Source organism: Drosophila arizonae, chromosome 2 (genome assembly GCF_054131065.1).
Source record: "Drosophila arizonae isolate 15081-1271.41 chromosome 2, UAZ_ARI_1.0, whole genome shotgun sequence".
Lineage (NCBI taxonomy): Eukaryota > Metazoa > Arthropoda > Insecta > Diptera > Drosophilidae > Drosophila > Drosophila arizonae.
Genome location: NC_142922.1, coordinates 10,541,967 through 10,559,183, shown reverse-complemented (window position 1 = coordinate 10,559,183; position 17,217 = coordinate 10,541,967). Strand labels below are relative to the sequence as shown.

Genomic DNA, 17,217 nt, shown 5'->3' with positions numbered 1-17,217 from the left:
AAGACATTAAGGCATCGATATTCGATAGTAGCTTTGTCCATTGTATAAATGTGTTTTTTGATAAGTGCACTCAACTTCGAGCAACAGCTGTTCCTTACAGCTGTTTAAACGGCAACAGTTTCATTTGTATCCGTTAAGTTGCCGTTGGAGTTATTTATCAATTAAAATAATGCAATATAGCTTATTAAGTGTGGCCTTTAGGCAATACAGGCTTTTGGCGAGGCATCATGCAAAATTCGCCAAACGATTTTACAGTTCAGATATTAGAAACATTGGTATTTTAGCACATATTGACGCAGGTAATAGTTATAATTCACCATTATTATAAAATACCTAAAATCAATCACGTTAGGCAAAACAACGACAACAGAACGTATGCTTTTCTATGCGGGCAAAACACGGTCCTTGGGTGAAGTTCACCGCGGCAACACGGTAACGGATTACCTCACACAAGAGCGCGAACGAGGCATTACAATATGTAGTTCAGCCGTAACGTTTGGCTGGAATGGTAAGCGGTGGGTGCCCCTCTGATAAATGAATCTTAGTAACTAGATACTAAATAATAATTACCCGTAGTATTAATCTGCTGGACACGCCCGGTCATATTGACTTTACAATGGAGGTAGAACAGTCGCTATATGCAGTTGATGGTGTTATTATTGTGCTGGACGGCACCGCAGGCGTGGAAGCGCAAACAGTTACAGTTTGGACACAGGCTGACAAACACAATCTGCCGCGGCTTGTGTTCGTCAACAAGATGGATCGCCCAGATGCCAATTTTGATAAATGTGTTGACGACTTGAAGGCGAAACTGGATGCTAAGCCCATTTGTATGCAAATTCCGGCAAAGAACATTGACGGACAGTTGGGTAAACCGAGTGGAAGGATTAGCAATGAAAAATATTTAAAATCAATATCTTGCAGGCATATACGATGTGATAACAATGGAGCTCTTAACCTGGCAACAAAAGGATTTAGGTCGTACTTATAATAAAGTTAAATTGGAAGCTTCCGATGAGCTGCGGCAATTGCAGGATAAGCGCAATGAGTTGATCGATGAGCTATCTGGAATTGATGATGAACTGGCTGAAGTGGTCATTAGCACTGAGAGATTTGACAACATCAGTAGTGAGCTAATTGTGCAGGCCCTGCGACGTGCAACGTGCAGCCAAAAGGTTGTGCCCGTCCTGTTGGGCTCCGCATATAAAAATATTGGCATACAATGTTTGATGGATGCTGTGAATGCTTATTTGCCAACACCCGCTGAACGAAATCAAATCTACAATTGTTTTGGGTAATTATCCGTTAGAGTCAAACTGTTAATATATCCACTATAGTATTACATAATTGCAGCAATGATTTGGCGGGCAAAGTATTCAAAATTGTGCACGATAAACAGCGCGGTCCACTCACTCTGGTGCGCCTGATTCGTGGTGAGCTGAAGCGAGGAATGCGTGTGCTCTGTTCGCGTGGACAGGCGGAGGTTATTACGAAAATTTATGAGCCACTAGCTGATGAATATAGAGAAGTGAACTCCATCCAAGCGGGCGATGTGGCGATATGCTCGGGTCTGAAGGTAATTATCAAATTAGCAATTGATTCGTGATAAACATGCTATTTTACAGTCCACAGTTACTGGTGATCTGCTTACGACCAGTCACACATCCTTGAAGAATGCACAGAAACGTTTTCTGCAAAGTCAGGACTCCACGGCCCCCCAAAAAGATGTTGATAATGATGACGGGGCTGATGAGCTGGATGTCAGTCATGGGCTGTTTTCATTTGAGCCCAAAATACCTGATGCAGTCTACTTCTGTTCTATCGAACCGCCCAGCATATCATCTCAAACGGCAATGGAACAGGCTCTCAAGCAACTCCAGCGTGAAGATCCCAGTCTGCGTGTTAGCTACGACTCCGTAACCGGGCAGACGGTGCTTGGCGGCATGGGGGAACTACATATGGACATTGTTAAATCACGTCTGCTCACTGAATACAAAATTGATGTTGATTTGGGTCCGTTGCAAATTGCGTACAAGGAGACCATCGAAGCACCTGCCATAACGACTTTGAGCGTGGAAAAAGAAATTGCGGGCAGCAAGCAAAATGTGAATATAACGCTGGAAGTTGTCAATAATCAGACCGAGCTTTTCAGGTAAATGCTGATTTTGGGTCGTACTGCGAGCTTTCATTACATTTTTGGTCTACTAAAGCCTAGATAAATCACCTGAGAATTTGCCAAATCTGAATGCTCTACGTCCTCGACTTCTTCAAGTGGTGCGCAAAGGAGCAACTGCTGCTTTGGAGCGTGGACCGCGAGTTGGCGGTCAAGTGGTGGACACTCAGATTCGTCTCCATAATATCACAGTGGGGCGTGGCACTGCCGACTCGTTTGTTATGGCTGCGGCGGCACAGTGCGTACAAAAGGTTAGTCCCCTTATCGCCTTCACTTAAATGAATATTCAATTCATATTTTTCTACCAGGTCCTGACCACAAGCGGCACACGGCTATTAGAGCCTATCATGTCCATTCAAATTGTAGCGCCCAATGAGCGTATATCGGGAATTATAGCTGATCTGTCAAGGCGTCGCGCAATTATAAAAGACGTAGCGCCCAAAGGCGACAGGAATAAGGTGAGGTGGAGCCTATTAGAAATTAATAATATTTCAATTACTGTTCTTTCAGTTGATATTTGTGAATGCGCCGTTGGCCGAGCTATCCGGCTATTCCAGTGCACTGCGTACGATCAGCTCCGGCACGGCCAGCATGACAATGCAGCCATGCGGCTTCTCAGAAATTAACCCCTTAGATGAGGCGATAGCCGTGCGTCGTGCTCAGGGATTGGAATGACACGATGCCACACTGATGGTTACCTAGTTTTAATTAACATAGTTCCCAATAAATGTTATGCCCAGTAGCAAATGCAAAGTTTGTCGAAGTTTTATTATCATTAGATTCACAGTAATAATGCATTCGTTTTAGAAATAGTTTTTGAACTGACCAGAATTTAGTATTTTAAAATTTGTTTAAATTGGTGTTACAAAATTTGGTGAATTGAACCGGTGCGACCTCTTTGGCACTACAGAATGGCGTTCTCAACGCAAAAAATATTTTTTCATGTACCGTTTATGAACGAAAAATACGGCTTTGAGTGCGTGAAACCTTGTGTAAAATTGAAAAGTTATGCATCAACAACCGATAAGCGTTCTTGGTCAGCGAGTGATACCAAAAAGTCTCGGTTTCTGGTTGATCTAGTCGGATGCCATACATCGGTGGTCGTGCGCCGTGAGCGAAAAGGTAATGGTCGGGGGCGTACTGGAGGCAAAGCACAAAGTATGGAAGGCCACAAGAAGGCTAGAAAGAGTCCAACTCGCTACGGGGACTCAAGAGGCCAAGAGCAAAGCTCAGGACGTCGGGCACGTTCTGAGCCAGAAAGTAGGCATGCATCTAGCCCCAGCCTGTTTAAAGGACGAGTTGGTTATGGAGGTCCAGTACCGGGTCAGAGAGGACATGGTCAGCCTGGCAGACGATTTTCAGGACCCAATCAGGGTTATGGAAATCCGGTTCAACGCCAAAGAAGTTTTCGTGGTCCAAATCTAGAGAATCAGGGCCGTGGCGGGCGAGGTTCAATCGCACACCAGGCCAGGCCAGCGGAAAATCCTGGTGAGAGAAGTGGCTATGAATGGTCCGGTCAGTATGGAAAAGGCTCTGCTGTTCCTGAGCAGAGTGGTGATCAGTATGGCTATGGGGCTCCGGGCCAAATTAGCAATTATGATTGTCCAAACCAGGAACGGAATTATTCTGAAGACCAAGAAAACTTCTATAGTCTAGGAACAGATCAGGGACAAGGACATGGCGGCAACGTAGATCCAGGTTATTGGAGAAATTTTAATTACGGGGATCAAGGACCCGGACAATACCAAGTGCAGGACAATTATGAAGCTCCAAATCATGAGACTCGGGAACCGGCCGACCGAGTTCAGTATACAAATGGTTACGAATGCTCTAATCAGCAGGATGAGGGCAACTACCCCAATTGGCACCCGGACGTCCGTGAGTTAGGTCAAGCCCACGTGCGTTACGGTGATGAGAATATGGGAAGATTGGGAGAAACTGAAGGAGAACTAGAACAGGGGGAAGGCTGGATCAACAACGAGGGCACGGGACAGCAGGATCAATGGCATGATGAACAGGCTGGAGAAGAACTAGGTCAATGTTCCTACAACAATGGAAACGGAAATCAAAGAAGTATGTATGACTCATCTCATTATCATGACGCAAATTAGTCAAGAGTAATATGCAAGCTTTTATCAAAAAATAATTTTTTTTTTTTCAAAATTAAGAGTAGCACGTGTGAAATAAAAATATATGAAGAGAAAAGTAATACATCAAAATAAAAATAATATAAATTAGTATGTCTGAAAATTTACATGAATTTTTCATTACTATTTTTAATCTCAATTCCAGCTTAACTATTTTTGTTAAAGAATTGAGGACAACTTAAACAAAATTGTTTTGTTTGTTTTTCTCTCTCTTATTCGGCTTTTAATGTAAAGGACGTGTCTGTCTCCTCTAGCATGTTCTCCAGGCGCAAGCCCAACTGTCGCCGCTGCATATCCACTTTTTGAACAGAGGCGATAATGCGATCCCCAATGCTTAGCTCAATGTTGTTCATATGGGTTTTATGGATGAGCCCGTCCCGTTCAACGCCAATGTCCACGAATGCGCCAAAGTGTGTCACATTCGTGACTGCACCTATTTACGAATCAAAGGGGAAAGTTCGCTGTTTATACATATTGCATTTAATTTAATATTAGTACTTGCCTGTCACCACATCGCCAATGCTAAGTTCATCCAATCGTGTTAGGCCTTGCTTGAATAGCGGCCGTTTGTCCAGATCTAGGCGATAATCCTGCAGCAGCTCCCGCTGCAGCGCAACCAGCACAAACTTTAACTGAATAAGTAAAGAAGAAGTAAGTAGACGATCAGTGATAGAATAAATAAATAATTACCCGATCAATGGGCAGTTTGTGCGTTGCAGCAAGCTCTTTTAGATTCTGCTCCGAAGTGCTGAATTCCTTGATACTCTGAATAAATCTGGCCTTGCCAATGTCCGAGATTTTTAAATCACATTTCCCAATAATGCTGTAAAAATATAACAAAATTATTAATAACAATTAACATTTTTATATACTTTTTGCAAGAAGAATTTCCAGTATTCTAATCTTATAAACTCAAATGGCGAAGAAACTGAAGGTTAGTGAGCTTAAGAAACTTTACGAAGAGCGTTGGAAGTACCCGCCGATGCAGAAGCCGCCCAAGATTCGGTTCATTGCTTGCGGCAAAAATATCAATTATGGAATTGAGAAGACTTATGAGCCTTGCTGGAAGTCCCCCATGCCCATGACAGCCGAAGCCCAGTTTGGTCCGTGTTGGGATTACCCTCCAGAACGCTACAAACGTCGCCCACTGCCGCCCCCATGTCGTGGTGCCACCATTCCACCCGATCTCTTGGTGCCCGAATTCGAGCATTGTAAAACGGTTTACACGCGATTCGACTTTCGCCTTGAGGAGTGTGTGCATCAGCAGATACTGTTCCTTGAGCATCTGTTCAGGAAACTGGAAGTGCAATTCACAGACGCCAGGACATTTCAAATTAAGATGGCTAAACAGATGCGATATCAGTCCATACGTCGACGCCTGTTAATAGGTTCTGCATGTGGCATAAAAATCTATCCAGAGTATCTCAGCCAGATGGCAGAAAAGCGAGCACTCTGCGATTTTCAAAAGGCGCACAATGCCATCAAGCAGTCAAAGTAAGCAATTGATGGCATTCTAACCGACATTACCTCATTATTGTCTTCGGCAGTGCTGATCTGGTAGCTGCTGTTAAGGAAGTTAGGAACGCTATGCCAGAGCTGCGAAAGCGATTAGACAAACTGGATCAGTCGGTGAATAGTCCATATATATCAAGTCTGGAAAGGATACTGCAAACCATTCAAGATGTTTACGATTACTTTTTTGAGGTGACGCGTAAGTACAAGACCTGGGAACAGCTCATCGATGCCGCCCAGGAGCATTCAGTCGACGATTATTTGGCCCTTCTACGCACTGAACAGAACTTCGAGAGTTTCAAACATGCCGGTACTGCACATTGCACCTGCAAGCGTTGCCAAAACAGGAATCCATTAGATCCATATTTGCCCTACTGGTGCCAGGGATGTGATCGTCACAAAAAAGACGTCAAACTGGTGCAGACCGAAGTTCTTTGCCACAAGAGTATTAAAGCTAAGCTTGATTCTAGCGACAGTAGCTATCTGGAGAAGCAAAGTGATACCTCACTGCTTCAGGCCGAATTGGAAAAGTTAAATGATGATTTAAATTAATTTAATCAGTCGAATTTATGAATTGACGTTTGGGAAAATATACGTGTCAATATTTTTCGTGACTCACGTTTCGGCCAATTGGTAACTTTCAGGGTGCACCCAGGTGCAGTCAAGCGGATTGGTTAGTGCTCCACCAACACTAAGTGGTTCGATTCGCACAAAGCCTGCGCATTGAACATAGGTTTTCTCACCTATGCTGCGCACAGTGAGTAGATCCTTGCGCGATTTAAATGGACCCTTTTTTGTGCGATGCTCAATGATCTTTTCAGCCTTCTTTTCGGACAAACCAGCAATGTGTCTGCAAACAGGTGTGCGTAGTAAAAGGATAAGTGATTTTCATTGATTATTGTAGTTTTTATAACCTACTTTAACACACTGAGACTCGCTGTATTTAGATCCACGCCCACAAAACTAACACACTCGGAGACAACGTCATTCAGTGTGTCCGTAAGCATTTTCTCATTTACATCATGCTGGTACATGCCCACGCCCAAGTGGCGTGGCTCAATCTTCACGTACTCACTTAGCGGATCATTGAGGCGCCGGGCAATAGATACTGAAATGTGTATTAAATGATATCGACAACATACTGGAAACTGATTTTATGAAAGAGCCAAACCTGCACTTATTAAGTTCATATCCATGTTGGGAAACTCTTTGGTTGCTACAGTACTGCAAGAGTAAATGGAAGCACCATTCTCATTTACAATGCTGTAACGAATGCTGCGACTGTCCAAAATGCCCGCTTGGAAGAGCGACGTCAGCCACATCTCTGTATCGCGGCAGGCAGTTCCATTGCCCAAAGCAATGACACGGCAACTATGACATAGTGAATAGAACATTAAATTCAAATAGCACAATTTTGAGCGTGAATTCTGATTACTTATGTTTGTTAAGGAGCTGTACCAGTACTTTTTCGGCTTCCTTTCGATTGGCATTTCGTCCATGCGGATAAATGACACCCGATTCCAGAACATCGGCTGTCTCGGATATAAGAGCCAATTTGCAGCCATTCGTGTAACCTGGATCAATGCCCAGAATGCGTTCACCTTTCAGAGGAGACATCAACAATAGTTGCTTCAAATTCTTCGCAAACACTTCTATTGCTGCCCTGATGGCCTTCTCCTTTAGCTTGGATCGAATCTGGCGACAGAGCAGAGGTTGTACTATCAAAAAGTATACAAATTATAGGTATTGCTTGTTGTTTTTTTTTCTTATGCAGCTTACATTTTTTAGTGTAGCACTCTTCCAGTGCACGAGTAAACACCTCTCTACGTAGAGGATACTGCAGGCCATGCGACATGTACTGCTCCGATATAAATCGCATGAGATCAGACTTTAAATAGTTGTTGGTCTCTACTTTAACTGTGAGAAATTTATGTTTCTCCCCGCGATTGATGGCCAATGTCTGATGCGGCTTGATTGTCTTAACATCACATTGAAAATTGAAATAATTCTCGAATTTTGAACTATCAAGCTTCTTGTCCGCAATGCCACCAGAAACAATTTTACTTTTACTCTCTTCCTTTGAGGCCGTCGTGCCCTTAGCTTTGAGGCATTTGAGTACAATTCGCTGTACATTTTGACTGACAATTAACAAACGAAACGTTAAAAACTGTTGTGATAGATATGTCGAGATGTTTGTTTGAACTTACAGGCGACGCAGTTCCTCGAGAACACTTGTGTTCTTACTTATGTTGTGTATAATAATGTTACAAATTCCGACCATTATTTGCTCCTCTGTTGCCAAATCCTTGTTGCTTGGATCAACAGCCGAGGACAGCTGCACCTTAGGCGCTGTTCCATAAAGTAAGGAATCGGCGTATTGCTCCAAGCCCAAAGCCTTCGCGCGCTCTGCCAAGGTGCCTTTGCTAGCCGGTTTGTATGGGGCATACAAAAATTCAAGTTCTTCGTTGGTCTTCGCACACATCAGTTCTTCTCGAATCTCCGTATTAATCATATTCTCTCTTTCTAGCTGATTAACAATGTTCTCCGCCTTCTTGCGCAGATCGACAATCTCCGAGTAAGTGTTCCGTATATCTCGCAAACGATCTGGTGTTATGTGATCCACAAGATCTCGTCGATAACTACGGGAACAAATGTTATTATATTATCAAAATCAAGGAGTATTGCTAATAATACCGGCAAATAAATGGAATGGTGTTTTCATTTTCAAAAAGTTGCACAATGTTGCGCGCTGCTGTCGGTTGTATATGCTCTGTTTCGGCTAAAAGTTCATGTATGTTCCACACTTTGCGTCGCTCCCAGAACGAGCTACGACCTGTGGTGGAACTGGACGCCGCCGGAAGTGGACTGTGCTCGCCCTCATCTTGAGGTAATGCAGTCGACAATGGTGGCTCCACTGATGTTTCACTAACATCATTAATTTGGTTGGGCAGGGCATTCTCTTTGTCCTGTTTTGCGCGTTTTTTCTTAGACTCTGATGCATCGTTTGCGGATGCATTACTTTTCGAATTGTTACCTCGTTTTCTGCTGGTGCTGCTGTTTATGTTTATATATTGTTTATTTAAAATATTTCATATGGGAAATTAAAATTATTTCAATATGGAAATACTTACGCGCCAGACGCTACAGCTGCTGCGGCACGATCTATGAAACGACGATGTGTCTCTCTTGGATTATATTCATCATTATCATTGGCCTCACTTGCATTATCTTCCGAGTCAGAGATCTCAATTACTATATTTCTTTTAGCTGCTAGACGGCGCGGTCTTGTGGACATTTTAGCGAAACGGTTAAGAAATAATGTGAACCTATGCCTTGCAGCTGTTGTTGTTATCGATATTCATTCGCGTCGTAGGAGCATTAGCATCGATAACCAATAACATTCTTGTACATAACGGCAGTGTTGCCAGTTTACCCTAGCCATTTGATAATAAATCCATTGAAAATTAGTATGGGATGAAATACCCATATTGTGCCAGTCTATGGAGAACTATGTATATAAAAGAAGAAACTGCTGTCCATGCCATCTAATAATTATAAATCTTAATTAATGTAAATAAGCTATCACAGTTTGTATCTCCGTCTGTGTATCTGTCTGCTTAACAACACCAAGATACGAAGCTGGAATGCTTGCAGCAGCAGAGAGTAGTCCCATTGGTGGGCCTAGATAGGTAACTACAAATTAATTGTTAAATATATTTTTAGTATGTTTTATTACATTTTTCATATAATCTGTTATTCAAGCATCTTTTATCCATAATCCAACTTATTTGGATAACGGCATAACAGCTGCAATAGTGGGTTTGAGCGTTCAGATTTGAGTTTCAACATTTTGGGCGTGGAAATTTCATTTGTCCGTTAATAAATAAGTGTATTCAAACGCTGCTTCGCTATCGAATATAATATAAGAATGGAGAAAAATGCAATGTACAGAAAAGTTAGCTTACTGTAACTGTAAAATTGTAGTCTCGGATTAGTTAATATTGATCACAGTAGGCTGTGTGCTAGCACACATCATATACATATATATAGTTGATTTCAGAATAGTACAGTAAAGTAGCAAATGTGAAAATTGTCGCACGTGAAATATTAGTAAATTTGGTGATACAATTGATGTCGGACGTATTTTCGATATTACTTTTTAATCTCTCCAGCCATATACATTTCAAAAGAAAAAATTGAAATTTGTGTTCTAAAATAATTCGCTTTGTAAACTCGGCCAGTGCAAGCTCTTGAGCGTTGCAATATGGCGTTCTCTACGCAGAAAGAATTCTTTCATGTGCCTTTTATGAACGAGACGCTTGATTTTGAATGCCAGAAAGCATGCGTCAAGTTAAAAACTTATCCATCTACATTCGATGATCGTTCTTGGGCAGCCGACGAGGACAAAAAGTCTCGTTTTGTCGCCGATCTGGTGGCTTGCAATACACCCTTTATGTGGCGCCCTGATGATGGAGATGGTGATGGGCAAACTGGCAGCAAAGCAGGAAAACCGAGTCAAAAGGGGCAGGACTCTAGTAAGGGTACGCACAGCACAGGTCCGAGTCAAGGAGGTTCCGGGGGAATAGGTACAGATCAGGATCAGGGAGATTTTGGAGAGGGTCGGGAACCTGACCAACCCACAAGTATGGGTGAGGGACCGTCTGAAGATACCGATCTGTTAGCTTCAGAAGGAGAACCAATAGGGCAGGACTCCCAGGGAAACGATCCGGAAGCCCAAAAAGCAACTGATGACAAAGATAATGAAGGAAGAGGTGGATCAAGTCATGGAAAAGACGGAGAATCCGAAAATGATCATCCATCTGCGGCAGCAAGAGGATTACAGCCTGATCAGGAGGGTAAAGGTAAAGGCGGTGCAAAATCACGACCTTGTGGACCGGATCGCTGTAAGGGTCCATGTACTGCAGACACTTGCCGCGGTTCGGGTGCTCCTGGTGAACGAGGTGGCCCACGACCTGATCAGGACGGTAGAGGATCTGACGATTACGGTAGCGGAGGTCCGGCTGTAAGACCTGGCGATCGTGGCGCGGAGGGAACTAGAGATCGTGGTCGAGGTCCGTCAGACGCACCTTGTAGTTGCTCTAAGCAGCGGTATGGTCCTGGTGGTCCAGGTCCAGGAGGCCCAGGAGGGCCAGGAGGTCCCGGAAGACCACCTGGTGGTCCGGGCCCTGGAGGCTATGGAGGTCCTGGTGGACCACCCGGTGGCTCGGGCCCCGGCGGCTATGGTGGCGGTGGTCCTGGTGGTCCTGGTGGTCCCGGTGGACCCGGTGGTTCGTGTCCATGTTCGGGAGGCTCTAGGGGCCCACCTGGTGGACCACCCGGTGGACCACCTGGCCCTGGAGGTCCTGGCAGGAATCGGCCTGAGGATGATGATTTAACAGGCGACAGTCTTCTAGTCGCTGCGAACGATACTATCGAAACCATGAAAAATGCAATGGTTAGCAACAAAATAATAGATAGGGATCCAACTGATCCTAAGACTACTCCTCCAATGAAAAATGCAGAAATCCAACGAATAATGCAACAACGTTATGATCCTGAAATAAGCAAAGCGTTTGATAACAAAATTAGAGAGCTGTCAGATGCTAAAAAGATAAATAGTGCCGATGAAAGAGATCTGCGGGATATCCAAAGGGCTATCGACGATATGAATAAGTCTCATGACATATTAGAAGCTGAAAATGGTAATCTTAGAAGAATACTTGAAAAGCAGTCAAGGCGTGCGGCGATGGATAGCATCAAAATTGATCCAGAAAGAAACAGCGATGTCCAATATTTACAAAATAAGATAAACAATTTAGGCAAGGAGTTGGCTATACTGCGGCAAGCTGAGGACGAATTTACAAGATCTGGGGCACAACGCGGTGGCAATCCTTGTAACGATGCAAACAGTGATGCCAATAGACTTCAAATCATGTTGGCTGACCGTGAGTCTCTCCGCAAAAAGATCAAGGCCTTGGGATCGCTCAACGATTTGTCTAGGGCTGCACAAAAGAAGGCTAGAGAGAGTGCTGAGCTAACTAAAACCGTCAACAACCAAAAGCGTTGTATATGTGACATGGAGAATGATATTCATGAAATGCAGCAGTACTATGAACATGAGGTCGAAAAAACCAAATACAATGAGGAAGTACTTAAGGTACGTTAATATACTTTAATGTGGCTGTATGTATTTGCAGTATACGACCTTTATTGGTTTCAGTGTCGCTGCAAAGAGCTCCAACAACAAGTGGTCACTCTCCAACCGGCGATGCAGCGAGCGGACACTATGCAAATGGAAATCGATGTTCTAAGAAGTGAGCTGCGAAAACGTGATTTGGCACTAAACGCCTACGATTGCCAATATCAGCAACTAATGGTAAGCATTTGTCATCGTATGGTGATGAATTTTATGTATCACCCCCTCTTGTCTCCCAAAGCATAAAACTAAAGCGTTCAAGAAATCTGGGTACCGTTACCTAGACGAACTAATAGAAAATTGCAATGATAGTTGTTTCAATGAGACTGGGAGAGAGGATAATGGAGATATTACATGTTGACGCCGTATCATATAATTTTACGTTCTGCCCCATACGACAATTCATGCTTAAATTCTGTAGTATATTTAAAAATTGAGAGTGCATATAATGAAATAGATACAGAAAAACAAAAACAATTGAAACATGAATGGTATGAGAGGAAAGTCGTCGGAAAGTACGTCTCTGGATTGTTAGCGGCTTAAACACATGTTTATTTCTCCCTTCCTCTTTCTCAAGCCCTTGCATACAGCTTCAATCCTCAACTACTTCCAATGATTTTCCTCTCTAATCCCTTGTTTTTTTTTTTGTTTTTTTTTTTGACACTCATTTTAGACTGTTATCTGTGAACTAAATCAAAGGTATGGAAGTCAAGCTTCTGAATGTCCTCCGTTTGATGAGCCACCAGATTGTCCCGATGTTGGTGATGACTTGGCCTTCTATACGAGTGCCACTCTGGAGCATATTATGAACGAAATGAGTAAACAGGCTGATTGCTTCAGGCAAATGAGCGAGGATAAGTATGACGGTGGTAAGGATATCAAAAATTTAGAAGACTGTGCATGTGAAATGGATCGCTTGAAGAATTTGTTAAAAGAAAAGGATAGTCAGTTGGGTGAACTGATAGAGGAGAATGAGTGCATGTGTGAAGCCGCTCTAGAAAGCAAAAAACGACTCAACGAATTGGATAAGAAAGTACAACAACTTGATGATGACACAAGATATATGGAGGAGGGTATGCGAGAGAGCATTGGATTAATACAAGATATTGGCGATGTTGCTAGAGAGAATGATAAACTGAAGGGTAAGGTTGATGACTTGAAAGCAAGTGATTTAATGAAACAGTTAGAGGATTGCTTAAAAAAGAAAGAGCAGTGCGAAGAAATCAATAACACTTTAAAATCAGCTTTGAGGGATCTTGGAGTGGATCCTGATAATCTTGCAAATGCATCAAAAAAAAAATCGGATGATCAGAAGAAAGCAGCAGAAGATGCTAAGAAAGCACAAGACGCTGCAAAAACAGCAGGAGACAAGTCCAGAGATTCAGCTGCCGATAAAAAAGGAGCTTCTGCCAGAGATTCAGCAGCCGGGAAAGCTGGTGCTAAGCCCGGTGATTCAACGTCCGGAAAACCTGGCGCCGGAGATTCGGCAGACGGAAAAGCTGGTGGTAAGGCCGGAGATTCAGCAGCCGGCAAATCTGGTGTTGATTCAACCTCTGGGAAACCTGGTGCAGATTCAGGAGCCGGGAAATCTGGTGCAGATTCAGCCGCCGGAAAATCTGGTGCTGATTCAGCAGCCGGAAAATCTGGAGCCGATTCAGCAGCCGGAAAACCTGGCGCTGGGACCGCAGATGCCGGAAAATCTGGAGCCGATTCAGCAGCTGGAAAGTCTGGTGCTACAGCCGGAGATTCAGCAGCCGGAAAATCTGGAGCTGCGGATGGAGATTCAGCAGCTGGAAAATCTGGTGCAGCGGCCGGAGATTCGGCAGCTGGAAAATCTGGTGCAGCGGCCGGAGATTCATCAGCCGGAAAGTCTGGTGGTGCTGCGGTTGGACAACAAGGCGCAAAGGGTGGAGCCGGAGACGATAAACAAGGTGCTGACGCGACCGCTCAAGGCCAAAAAGGAGGCGCTGGTACGGTTGGAAGGGGCTCGAAGTCCGCCGGGAAAAAGGGCAAAAGAGGAGAAGGCTCAAAACTGGATGATACCACTGAAGAGCAGTTCGACGAATTTGTTAAGAACACAGCGAAGACGTTGTCTGCCGGCGAGATCGATGGCGTTAGCTTGGAAAGGGAGTTACGCAAAATTTTGGATATGTTTATTGATGAGTGTGGATTTTGTTTCTGCAAATGCAATATTCCGAAAAGCCGCTTTTATGCTATATGCCATAAACTCTACCATCATGGGCTGCACACATTGGATTTTAAGGACCTGGCCTATATGCACAAGCGTATCTTTGCTGCGGCAGAGAACATTCTGCCTGGATGCCTGTTTAATATGATAATGAAGGATATAATGTCCTGTAATCCACAAAGCCTCGTGCCATCAACAGCTGTTCAAAAAAAGCAGTGCTGCACTTGCAAGAGCTCACTATGCTGCGATGACACTGAAGACAAACTTATGTTAAAAGGTTCGTTATATTATTATCTATATTTATCTCTATCATTACTTGCTGTTGTTTTTTATTGATTTAGTAATGCGTCTGGAAAACGACATTGAGAATGCCAAGGTGTGCTTAAAGAATCTAAAAAGCATTCCATCTAATCTTTCTATACATGATTACCGCATTGAAGGTGGCGATTGTCCTGCAAAGTAAGTTGATAGGAAAGCAAACTTCGGTCGGCAAATATTAATAAAGCTTCACGATTTGCAGGGATCGCGTTTTACGTTCTACTCGTGGGGGAAATTCGATCACCATTTACAAAGAAATTAAGCAAGCACGACGTGTTAAGGTAAATCTTATCATACTTACACTTTACGTATATAAAACAATTTTTTTTTAAATTATAAATTTCAGAAAGGACTTAGCACAAACAATTAATTATGTTTTTGTTCTTGTCTTTTGTACACATTGGGTTGGATTAAAGTAATACGTCCGATTAAACGTTAGCAAATGAAAATCCAACCATTAAATTCGTTGTGTATATTTCATTTTTAAATGAACAATTTAAATAAATATGTTTAAATCGATAATCAAGTGTACTCGATGTAAATATGGGCTAAGGTATCGATAGTTTGCCGGTTAACAGCTGATCCGCTTATATCGATAGCTGATTGTATAAGCATGCAGTAAGCATTTAAGTTCCGTGGTTTTAGAAATACGAGAGTCGAGTTAGCCATGGAAAAACTAGTATGCGCCAGTAAGAAACTCATCCAGATGCAGGTGGGACTGAAAAGGATACTCAGGTGCTGCTAGGTTTCACCACAGTTATTGTTTTCACTAAAATTTCAGATGCCGCGGGTTGCAACGTCTGGAGTGCGTGCGCTGCTTCCGGGCTTACAAAATGTGTGTCAATTGCAGCAGGTGCGCCATCGACAAACTAAACACTGGAAGCCCGAGTTTAAAAGGTTGCGCAAGCTAAAGTTTGTGAAAATTGACTTGCCTAATTTACGCGAGAAACCTGAAGACGTGAGCAAGGAGGAGATGCGTAGCCGTATGAAAGAACGTGGTGTATTGCCCCCCCGCCCATGGATGGAACGTCCGTTTCACATCAGTTGCACGGGTGGAATATTTGAGGCATACGTACCCCCCGAAGGGGATGGCAAGAAGTCTATCATATCCTCTTCGGGCGCTAAGCAGAAACTAGAATTTCTCGAGAAGAAATCGAAGAGCCTTATGGCCGTACGAAAAATACGCTCTTACGAGGAGAATTTCAGTACCGATGACTTTGGCGCACAAGCCCAAGAGATCTACATAGCAGCGCATACACATATGGCAGCAAAGGAGAAGTATAAGATAAGAGAGTTTGTGAGCGAACGCTGTTATCCTGAAATGATGCACAATGTCAAGGATAAGACAATACATTGGCGTTTCCTGCAATCGTTGGAGCCACCTCGTGTGGTGCATGCGCGCGTCACGGAAGTGATCACTAAGGAAAATCAGTTTGCCCAGGTCACAGTCCGCTTTCACACCCAACAAATGCTGGCTATATACGATCGATTTGGTCGACTGGTGCATGGTAGTGAGATTCTTAGTAAGGATGTACTGGAGTATGTTGTGTTTGAAAAACACATTTCCAATGAGTACGGGAAATGGCGATTACACGACAAGATCATTCCCGATTGGCTACCAGCAAAGCAACCAGCACCCATTACGTATCGTATCACTGACGAAATTGTTGAGGAAACGACGAAAGAGCTTAGCGCAGATGACCAGCCAAAGCAATTGGAATCCACCACAAATCAACAGGCGGAACAGCTTAAAATGAGCAGCGCCCAAGTAACACCTACAACTCAGACGATTGAGCAGGGCGCTAAACCCACTCTGTCCATTTGATTGTACTTTCTGTGGGCTGCCTGGCGGCTCAGAAGACTTCGCGTTGAAATTGTACAATAACGTTAATCGAAACTTCATAAAACCTATTTTTGTTTCTTTTTTATTTAACTTTTTGTAATCATCTTCGAAATTTTGCAAATGGTATTCGGTATTTGGGTCCATGCGAAAAGTAGTACAACTTTGTTTACAATAGCCATTTAGAGGGCAAGCATCGATTACTGAGGAAGCCATTATCATTATTTCAGGCCGTTGTGGAGCAAACATGCAAATGTCTGAAAAAGTAATATAAATTTCATCATTGAATTATTAGTTAAGTAACTAATTTGAAAAACCAACTAATAGCAATATAAGAGCTACGATAAACTGAATCTTAGATTTTGAATGATAAGTTGGGCAAAAAACATGTGTTTCTTTATATATGGATTAACCGTGAAAAACAATTTAATTGAAATGTGTTTTAGCTTGATTGGGTTAAGGATTGCGCAAAATTATCCATATATGTAGTATTTGTACCGAGAAAAGCCGCTTTGTGAAATTTTTTCTAATCTTAAAAAGCCGTCAATGATTTTAAAAAATTTAGAAAAATTAAAACGGTATCCTGCGGTAGTTTTTATTAGCATTTGCTTAAAATTGTTAAAAATTTTAAATTTATATCGTTGAAATATGTAAATTAATGATTCGGTTTTCTAACATCTTTAACACACCTGCATATTACTTATATGTCGTGCATATACAATGGGACATGGGACTATTTGAAGGTAGAAGATACCAAAAATAAGTTGTGTAGAAAGCTATATAAATATATAATCAGTTGTAAAGCTGTTCATATAATATGCGGTGCATTTGGTAGTTGGAAAG

The 17,217-nt window shown here is 42.8% G+C and overlaps 5 protein-coding genes across 7 annotated transcripts; 4 read left to right on the top strand and 1 right to left on the bottom strand.

Moving 5' to 3' along the window:
* Positions 1-14: 14 nt before the first annotated feature.
* Positions 15-4,427, top strand: mRRF2 (mitochondrial ribosome recycling factor 2). The gene is made up of 9 exons (XM_018001053.2): positions 15-299; positions 353-515; positions 577-869; positions 925-1,294; positions 1,354-1,576; positions 1,626-2,152; positions 2,211-2,424; positions 2,482-2,631; positions 2,684-4,427. Exons 1-9 carry the CDS (start codon positions 170-172, stop codon positions 2,846-2,848), a joined length of 2,235 nt encoding a protein of 744 aa, XP_017856542.1. The 5' UTR covers positions 15-169; the 3' UTR covers positions 2,849-4,427.
* On the bottom strand, positions 3,002-9,196 carry LOC108609104 (S1 RNA-binding domain-containing protein 1). Of its 3 annotated transcripts, none has more exons than XM_018000798.2 (11): positions 8,964-9,196; positions 8,527-8,886; positions 8,040-8,471; positions 7,612-7,970; positions 7,268-7,550; positions 7,004-7,203; positions 6,751-6,940; positions 6,452-6,682; positions 5,011-5,143; positions 4,823-4,952; positions 3,002-4,753 (listed from the first exon to the last, which is right to left on the bottom strand). In XM_018000798.2, the coding sequence occupies exons 1-11, from the start codon at positions 9,125-9,127 to the stop codon at positions 4,533-4,535; spliced, it is 2,703 nt and encodes a 900-aa protein (XP_017856287.1). In that variant the 5' UTR covers positions 9,128-9,196; the 3' UTR covers positions 3,002-4,532. The 3 variants fall into 3 exon arrangements, with proteins under 3 accessions (XP_017856287.1, XP_017856288.1, XP_089318499.1); XM_018000799.2 differs by having other exon boundaries at positions 8,527-8,883; XM_089462373.1 differs by lacking the exon at positions 8,527-8,886.
* Positions 5,141-6,931, top strand: LOC108609106 (uncharacterized). Its single transcript, XM_018000802.2, has 2 exons — positions 5,141-5,814; positions 5,868-6,931. Exons 1-2 carry the CDS (start codon positions 5,237-5,239, stop codon positions 6,382-6,384), a joined length of 1,095 nt encoding a protein of 364 aa, XP_017856291.1. The 5' UTR covers positions 5,141-5,236; the 3' UTR covers positions 6,385-6,931.
* A 684-nt stretch (positions 9,197-9,880) lies between the features above and the next one.
* Positions 9,881-15,056, top strand: LOC108609003 (uncharacterized). Its single transcript, XM_089462360.1, has 6 exons — positions 9,881-11,989; positions 12,053-12,208; positions 12,702-14,493; positions 14,558-14,675; positions 14,737-14,815; positions 14,881-15,056. Exons 1-6 carry the CDS (start codon positions 10,097-10,099, stop codon positions 14,902-14,904), a joined length of 4,062 nt encoding a protein of 1,353 aa, XP_089318486.1. The 5' UTR covers positions 9,881-10,096; the 3' UTR covers positions 14,905-15,056.
* A 32-nt stretch (positions 15,057-15,088) lies between these two features.
* mRpL45 (mitochondrial ribosomal protein L45) lies at positions 15,089-16,462 on the top strand. Its single transcript, XM_018000671.2, has 2 exons — positions 15,089-15,246; positions 15,316-16,462. The coding sequence occupies exons 1-2, from the start codon at positions 15,202-15,204 to the stop codon at positions 16,357-16,359; spliced, it is 1,089 nt and encodes a 362-aa protein (XP_017856160.1). The 5' UTR covers positions 15,089-15,201; the 3' UTR covers positions 16,360-16,462.
* Positions 16,463-17,217: the final 755 nt, after the last annotated feature.

What these genes read in the sequence shown, in the direction of transcription:
- mRRF2 (XM_018001053.2), top strand. Translation starts at nt 170, where the DNA reads ATGCAATATAGCTTATTAAGTGTGGCCTTTAGGCAATACAGGCTTTTG. An exon ending in TTTGGCTGGAATGGTAAGCG is followed by an intron (nt 516 to 576) that starts GTGGGTGCCCCT and finishes AATTACCCGTAG; the next exon opens with TATTAATCTGCTGGACACGC. An exon ending in CAAATCTACAATTGTTTTGG is followed by an intron (nt 1,295 to 1,353) that starts GTAATTATCCGT and finishes ACATAATTGCAG; the next exon opens with CAATGATTTGGCGGGCAAAG.
- LOC108609106 (XM_018000802.2), top strand. Translation starts at nt 5,237, where the DNA reads ATGGCGAAGAAACTGAAGGTTAGTGAGCTTAAGAAACTTTACGAAGAG. An exon ending in AATGCCATCAAGCAGTCAAA is followed by an intron (nt 5,815 to 5,867) that starts GTAAGCAATTGA and finishes TGTCTTCGGCAG; the next exon opens with TGCTGATCTGGTAGCTGCTG.
- LOC108609104 (XM_018000798.2), bottom strand. Translation starts at nt 9,127, where the DNA reads ATGTCCACAAGACCGCGCCGTCTAGCAGCTAAAAGAAATATAGTAATT. An exon ending in GCAGCTGTAGCGTCTGGCGC is followed by an intron (nt 8,887 to 8,963) that starts GTAAGTATTTCC and finishes AAACATAAACAG; the next exon opens with CAGCACCAGCAGAAAACGAG. An exon ending in CATTGGCGATGTGGTGACAG is followed by an intron (nt 4,754 to 4,822) that starts GCAAGTACTAAT and finishes ATTCGTAAATAG; the next exon opens with GTGCAGTCACGAATGTGACA.
- LOC108609003 (XM_089462360.1), top strand. Translation starts at nt 10,097, where the DNA reads ATGGCGTTCTCTACGCAGAAAGAATTCTTTCATGTGCCTTTTATGAAC. An exon ending in GCCAATATCAGCAACTAATG is followed by an intron (nt 12,209 to 12,701) that starts GTAAGCATTTGT and finishes CACTCATTTTAG; the next exon opens with ACTGTTATCTGTGAACTAAA. An exon ending in GGTGGCGATTGTCCTGCAAA is followed by an intron (nt 14,676 to 14,736) that starts GTAAGTTGATAG and finishes CACGATTTGCAG; the next exon opens with GGATCGCGTTTTACGTTCTA.
- mRpL45 (XM_018000671.2), top strand. Translation starts at nt 15,202, where the DNA reads ATGGAAAAACTAGTATGCGCCAGTAAGAAACTCATCCAGATGCAG. An exon ending in AGAAACTCATCCAGATGCAG is followed by an intron (nt 15,247 to 15,315) that starts GTGGGACTGAAA and finishes CTAAAATTTCAG; the next exon opens with ATGCCGCGGGTTGCAACGTC.